This window comes from Oncorhynchus mykiss, chromosome 27 (assembly GCF_013265735.2).
Source record: "Oncorhynchus mykiss isolate Arlee chromosome 27, USDA_OmykA_1.1, whole genome shotgun sequence".
Classification (NCBI taxonomy): domain Eukaryota; kingdom Metazoa; phylum Chordata; class Actinopteri; order Salmoniformes; family Salmonidae; genus Oncorhynchus; species Oncorhynchus mykiss.
In genome coordinates this window covers 43,693,095-43,700,851 of record NC_048591.1, presented here as the reverse complement: position 1 = coordinate 43,700,851, position 7,757 = coordinate 43,693,095, and the positions used below count along the sequence as shown (strand labels likewise).

At 44.7% G+C, this 7,757-nt stretch overlaps 1 protein-coding gene across 2 annotated transcripts in view; it reads right to left on the bottom strand.

Moving 5' to 3' along the window:
- Positions 1-148: 148 nt before the first annotated feature.
- Positions 149-7,757, bottom strand: part of usp32 (ubiquitin specific peptidase 32) — a 127,368-nt gene continuing 119,759 nt past the window's right edge. For both annotated transcript variants that reach the window (XM_036965634.1, XM_036965635.1), the window contains exons 33-34: positions 4,404-4,496; positions 149-4,275 (exon numbers count right to left, since the gene is read on the bottom strand). In XM_036965634.1, the coding sequence (XP_036821529.1) occupies positions 4,102-4,275; positions 4,404-4,496 (267 nt within the window). In that variant the 3' untranslated portion in view covers positions 149-4,101. The remainder of the gene's footprint in view (positions 4,276-4,403; positions 4,497-7,757) is intronic.

Below are 7,757 nucleotides of genomic sequence, written 5' to 3'. Positions count from 1 at the left end.
TCTCTTGAATGAATCTGGAACTTGCTTGGAGGACAACCTCACTATATAAGAGAACGTTTAGAAATCATAAATAATGAGAACCGTCGAGTATTGTATTGTTTTCCAGGGAAGAAACAGGCATCTGTTCACAAAAGGTAACGTAAAAAGATGGCCGCTCTACAGAAGAGCTGCTACTAAAAACCAGACAAAACCCCCCCCAAAAAAAATATATCAAATGACTTTAAAGTTAAGGTGAAATAAAAATAAAGTGGTTGAGGTGCGTTCTTCCAGTACACTGGGCCTGTTTGAATGCTTTAGAAATGAGTCCTTCTTTCCTTAAGGTAATCACAGCTCTATAAGCGATTGGATAAGCTATAATCGAAGGGTACCAACCACCATGGTATTTTCACCAACCCAACCACTTCAGCTCTGTGATTACTTCAAGGAATGTAGGAAGGACGCATTTCTCAAGTATTGGAACAAAAGGGCGACGTCTCCTCTGACAGTCCACTGAACTAAAATCTCCTGATAATGTCGTCCTTACCAAATCGGTCATCACTAGTTACCACAGCCACAATGTCGTAATTATGGCTAAACCCCATCGATTTCTAAAACTTCTCTTCTTAAAAATATGTTTATAAACCTAACCACACTGCTAACTTTAAGCCTAAACCTTAAAATAAAAAACAAAAAGCACATCTTTTTGGATTCATGAATTTGTACAAGATAGCCAATTTGGACTTTGTGGCTGTGGTAACTAGTGACAACCGCCCCCAATCAGGTTTAATCTTTCTCAGAGCACTAAAATGTGAGCCTTTTGATTGGCCAGTAGAATCCATGTAACACTTTGGCTTGACTATGTCACATCTCTGCCATCTCGACATGGAAACACACGTATGGCAGACAGAGAAGCAGACATTTGGCCACAAGTCATGAACAGATCAAGCAATGGTTTATACTTCACGTGCACTACCGTAGTCTTCCTAGTGTTGGTAAAAAGACGCCACAACACCTGTCAGCATACCTGCTATGAAACGTGGGTAATCACTAACCATCATAGTGTGTTATGACATATTATATCATACTTATGACAGCGCACTTTAAGTAGTGTTTTACCACAGATTATTTTATCTAGCAGCTGATGGAAATGATAACAACATGGTATTGTTGAGAGAGTGGAGCTGTGAGGACTAGATACAACATGGTATTGTTGAGAGTGGAGCTGTGAGGACTAGATACAACATGGTATTGTTGAGAGAGTGGAGCTGTGAGGACTAGATACAACATGGTATTGTTGAGAGAGAGTGGAGAGGTGAGGACTAGATACAACATGGTATTGTTGAGAGAGAGTGGAGAGGTGAGGACTAGATACAACATGGTATTGTTGAGAGAGAGTGGAGCTGTGAGGACTAGATACAACATGGTATTGTTGAGAGAGTGGAGAGGTGAGGACTAGATACAACATGGTATTGTTGAGAGAGAGTGGAGCGGTGAGGACTAGATACAACATGGTATTGTTGAGAGAGTGGAGCTGTGAGGTGAGGACTAGATACAACATGGTATTGTTGAGAGAGGAGCGGTGAGGACTAGATACAACATGGTATTGTTGAGAGAGAGTGGAGCGGTGAGGACTAGATACAACATGGTATTGTTGAGAGAGTGGAGCTGTGAGGTGAGGACTAGATACAACATGGTATTGTTGAGAGAGTGGAGCTGTGAGGACTAGATACAACATGGTATTGTTGAGAGAGTGGAGCTGTGAGGACTAGATACAACATGGTATTGTTGAGAGAGTGGAGCTGTGAGGTGAGGACTAGATACAACATGGTATTGTTGAGAGAGAGTGGAGCGGTGAGGACTAGATACAACATGGTATTGTTGAGAGAGAGTGGAGAGGTGAGGACTAGATACAACATGGTATTGTTGAGAGAGAGTGGAGCTGTGAGGACTAGATACAACATGGTATTGTTGAGAGAGTGGAGCTGTGAGGACTAGATACAACATGGTATTGTTGAGAGAGAGTGGAGCTGTGAGGACTAGATACAACATGGTATTGTTGAGAGAGAGTGGAGCTGTGAGGACTAGATACAACATGGTATTGTTGAGAGAGAGTGGAGCTGTGAGGACTAGATACAACATGGTATTGTTGAGAGAGAGTGGAGCTGTGAGGACTAGATACAACATGGTATTGTTGAGAGAGAGTGGAGCTGTGAGGACTAGATACAACATGGTATTGTTGAGAGAGTGGAGAGGTGAGGACTAGATACAACATGGTATTGTTGAGAGAGAGTGGAGCTGTGAGGACTAGATACAACATGGTATTGTTGAGAGAGTGGAGCTGTGAGGACTAGATACAACATGGTATTGTTGAGAGAGAGTGGAGCTGTGAGGTGAGGTCTAGATACAACATGGTATTGTTGAGAGAGAGTGGAGCTGTGAGGTGAGGACTAGATACAACATGGTATTGTTGAGAGAGAGTGGAGCTGTGAGGTGAGGACTAGATACAACATGGTATTGTTGAGAGAGAGTGGAGCGGTGAGGACTAGATACAACATGGTAATTTGACAGGCAGTCCTAGCATCCATCCCAAATGGCACCCTATTCCCTATGGGCCCAGGTCACAAGTAGTGCACTAGGGAATAGGGTGCCATCTGGGATGTACCCTATTCATCTACAGTATCAGACTAGCTCCCTACAACGTACTGTAGACAAACAGTGGAGACGACATCAACCTTTAAATGGGACCAAATTGTGCATTAAAAAAATACAATAAAAATAAATCTCTATAAAATAAGTATTTGGAGAAAGAGAAAACAAATAAAAATATATATATATATATATATATATGAATCTTTGAAACATCCTCTATGGCACCTGTCCAGAACATAACTCCGATTTAAACTCAAGCTTGTGAGTTAAAACGACTTACAATGAACACCCCCTAAAACTCATTCGATTGTAATGGGTACACTGATCAGCAATTGCACATTTTTGTTTTGGCAGTTGCTTGGCAACGGGGCCAAATTTAGGTCAAACACCTCGATTTTGTGGAACCTTTCCTTCATAAAAGGGAGATCGTAATTTTTTTTTGAAGTGCGTGCTCGCACGTGTGTGTGTGTGTGTGTGTTTGTGTGTGTGTGTGTGTGTTTGTGGACATCAACATAGGAAGTGTGTGAGGTTAATTTTTACTGTTCCAATTGGCCAATGAAATGCAAGCGACAGTGGAGGTAACAATACGAGTTGTTTTTGTACTGACAGTATCGCTACTGAAGAAGGAACATAAGAGCCCTTACCAATAACAACACCACAGTCATCTTTATCCTACCGTTACTGTATAGAGTTATAGAGCCAGACATTATGTAGGCGTGGGAACATATTTTGACGGCTGCAGGGGAGGAAAATGCACAACAGGAAAGCAATCTCAGTTTATGTGATGGTAATCCAGCACACATACAGGGGGGGGGGGGGTCCTCAGGCTAAATGTACACCAGTTTAGTGCTTTATGTGGGGCTTAAATGTTGTTCCCATGGCAACCTTTCAAAACAACAAAGGGGGGGGGGGGGGTATCCACCGATATTGGAAAACAAGTGGTTCAGTTTGTGACGACCATTTTGTGCTTCTCGGCGACCAGTGATTGGCTGAAGAAGAAGCGTTGTGTTAATTTCCTTTCCATACGTGTACGGCTGAGTGGGTCGGTTCAGAGTCACAGGCAGAGTGTTGAGGGGGGTAGGTGGGTCGGTTCAGAGTCACAGGCAGAGTGTTGAGGGGTAGGTGGGTCGGTTCAGAGTCACAGGCAGAGTGTTGAGGGGTAGGTGGGTCGGTTCAGAGTCACAGGCAGAGTGTTGAGGGGTAGGTGGGTCGGTTCAGAGTCACAGGCAGAGTGTTGAGGGGTAAGTGGGTCGGTTCAGAGTCACAGGCAGAGTGTTGAGGGGTAGGTGGGTCGGTTCAGAGTCACAGGCAGAGTGTTGAGGGGTAAGTGGGTCGGTTCAGAGTCACAGGCAGAGTGTTGAGGGGTAGGTGGGTCGGTTCAGAGTCACAGGCAGAGTGTTGAGGGGTAGGTGGGTCGGTTCAGAGTCACAGGCAGAGTGTTGAGGGGTAGGTGGGTCGAGGGTGTTATCCTGATCACTGCAGGACACAGTACTTCTTGTAGTCAGACTCAAAGTCCTCGTCCATGCTAGTGGTGTCGGCCATCTTCTTGCCGTCGGTCTTTGGCAGGAACTGAGAGTAGTCCACCGCCTGCTGCTCATAGAACAGGATGTAGGCCGAGTCCGTGTCCATCTCCTCCGAGTGCACTTCCTAGGGAGGACACGGCAAACAAGTACGCACTTGAAAAGAGATAGTCTAGTCTTTAAAGTGACTAATTGGTTTGCTAGATTATATTGACTATCAGTAGAGGATGAGTGTGTGTGTGTGTGTGTTCTTACCTTACAGCTGCTGTCGTTGTAACAGTACCATTTGTTGTTGGGGTTTTTGGCATAGGTCACATAATGTCCTCCTCCCATGATACCTGAATGGCACTGTGGAGAGAGAGAGAGAGAGAGAGAGAGAGAGAGAGACACTTATTAAATAACACAATATGGGCCATGCGCAAAAGTAGTGTACTATATAGGGAATAGGGTGCCAGCCCTGGTCAAAAGTAGTATACGATATAGGGAATAGGGTGCCAGCCCTGGTCAAAAGCAGTGTACTATATAGGGAATAGGGTGCCAGCCCTGGTCAAAAGTAGTGTACTATATAGGGAATAGGGTGCCAGCCCTGGTCAAAAGCAGTATACGATATAGGGAATAGGTGCCAGCCCTGGTCAAAAGTAGTGTACTATATAGGGAATAGGGTGCCAGCCCTGGTCAAAAGTAGTGTACTATATAGGGAATAGGGTGCCAGCCCTGGTCAAAAGTAGTGTACTATATAGGGAATAGGGTGCCAGCCCTGGTCAAAAGTAGTGTACTATATAGGGAATAGGGTGCTAGCCCTGGTCAAAAGTAGTATACGATATAGGGAATAGGGTGCTAGCCCTGGTCAAAAGTAGTGTACTATATAGGGAATAGGGTGCCAGCCCTGGTCAAAAGTAGTGTACTATATAGGGAATATGGTGCCAGCCCTGGTAAAAGTAGTGTACGATATAGGGAATAGGGTGCTAGCCCTGGTCAAAAGTAGTGTACTATATAGGGAATAGGGTGCCAGCCCTGGTCAAAAGTAGTGTACTATATAGGGAATAGGGTGCTAGCCCTGGTCAAAAGTAGTGTACTATATAGGGAATAGGGTGCTAGCCCTGGTCAAAAGTAGTGTACTCTATAGGGAATAGGGTGCTAGCCCTGGTCAAAAGTAGTGTACTATATAGGGAATAGGGTGCCAGCCCTGGTCAAAAGTAGTATACGATATAGGGAATAGGGTGCTAGCCCTGGTCAAAAGTAGTGTACTATATAGGGAATAGGGTGCCAGCCCTGGTCAAAAGTAGTGTACGATATAGGGAATAGGGTGCCAGCCCTGGTCAAAAGTAGTGTACGATATAGGGAATATGGTGCTAGCCCTGGTCAAAAGTAGTGTACTATATAGGGAATAGGGTGCTAGCCCTGGTCAAAGGTAGTATACTATATAGGGAATAGGGTGCCAGCCCTGGTCAAAAGTAGTGTACTATATAGGGAATAGGGTGCCAGCCCTGGTCAAAAGTAGTGTACTATATAGGGAATAGGGTGCCAGCCCTGGTCAAAAGTAGTGTACTATATAGGGAATAGGGTGCCAGCCCTGGTCAAAAGTAGTGTACGATATAGGGAATAGGGTGCCAGCCCTGGTCAAAAGTAGTGTACGATATAGGGAATATGGTGCCAGCCCTGGTCAAAAGTAGTGTACGGAATAGGGTGCTAGCCCTGGTCAAAAGTAGTATACTATATAGGGAATAGGGTGCTAGCCCTGGTCAAAAGTAGTATATTATATAGGGAATAGGGTGCTAGCCCTGGTCAAAAGTAGTATACGATATAGGGAATATGGTGCCAGCCCTGGTCAAAAGTAGTGTACGGAATAGGGTGCTAGCCCTGGTCAAAAGTAGTATACTATATAGGGAATAGGGAGCTAGCCCTGGTCAAAAGTAGTGTACTATATAGGGAATAGGGTGCTAGCCCTGGTCAAAAGTAGTATACTATATAGGGAATAGGGTGCTAGCCCTGGTCAAAAGTAGTATACGATATAGGGAATAGGGTGCTAGCCCTGGTCAAAAGTAGTGTACGGAATAGGGTGCTAGCCCTGGTCAAAAGTAGTGTACTATATAGGGAATAGGGTGCCAGCCCTGGTCAAAAGTAGTGTACTATATAGGGAATAGGGTGCTAGCCCTGGTCAAAAGTAGTATACTATATAGGGAATAGGGTGCCAGCCCTGGTCAAACGTAGTGTACTATATAGGGAATAGGGTGCTAGCCCTGGTCAAAAGTAGTGTACTATATAGGGAATAGGGTGCTAGCCCTGGTCAAAAGTAGTGTACTATATAGGGAATAGGGTGCTAGCCCTGGTCAAAAGTAGTATACTATATAGGGAATAGGGTGCCAGCCCTGGTCAAAAGTAGTGTACGATATAGGGAATAGGGTGCCAGCCCTGGTCAAAAGTAGTGTACTATATAGGGAATAGGGTGCTAGCCCTGGTCAAAAGTAGTGTACTATATAGGGAATAGGGTGCCAGCCCTGGTCAAAAGTAGTATACTATATAGGGAATAGGGTGCCAGCCCTGGTCAAAAGTAGTGTACTATATAGGGAATAGGGTGCCAGCCCTGGTCAAAAGTAGTGTACTATATAGGGAATAGGGTGCTAGCCCTGGTCAAAAGTAGTATACGATATAGGGAATAGGGTGCCAGCCCTGGTCAAAAGTAGTGTACTATATAGGGAATAGGGTGCCAGCCCTGGTCAAAAGTAGTGTACTATATAGGGAATAGGGTGCTAGCCCTGGTCAAAAGTAGTGTACTATATAGGGAATAGGGTGCAAGCCCTGGTCAAAAGTAGTGTACTATATAGGGAATAGGGTGCCAGCCCTGGTCAAAAGTAGTGTACGATATAGGGAATAGGGTGCTAGCCCTGGTCAAAAGTAGTATACTATATAGGGAATAGGGTGCTAGCCCTGGTCAAAAGTAGTATACGATATAGGGAATAGGATGCTAGCCCTGGTCAAAAGTAGTGTACTATATAGGGAATAGGGTGCCAGCCCTGGTCAAAAGTAGTATACTATATAGGGAATAGGGTGCTAGCCCTGGTCAAAAGTAGTATACTATATAGGGAATAGGGTGCTAGCCCTGGTCAAAAGTAGTATACTATATAGGGAATAGGGTGCTAGCCCTGGTCAAAAGTAGTATACGATATAGGGAATAGGGTGCTAGCCCTGGTCAAAAGTAGTATACTATATAGGGAATAGGGTGCTAGCCCTGGTCAAAAGTAGTATACTATATAGGGAATAGGGTGCTAGCCCTGGTCAAAAGTAGTATACTATATAGGGAATAGGGTGCTAGCCCTGGTCGAAAGTAGTGTACGGAATAGGGTGCTAGCCCTGGTCAAAAGTAGTATACTATATAGGGAATAGGGTGCTAGCCCTGGTCAAAAGTAGTATACGATATAGGGAATAGGGTGCTAGCCCTGGTCAAAAGTAGTGTACGGAATAGGGTGCTTAGCCCTGGTCAAAAGTAGTGTACTATATAGGGAATAGGGTGCCAGCCCTGGTCAAAAGTAGTATACGATATAGGGAATAGGGTGCTAGCCCTGGTCAAAAGTAGTATACTATATAGGGAATAGGGTGCCAGCCCTGGTC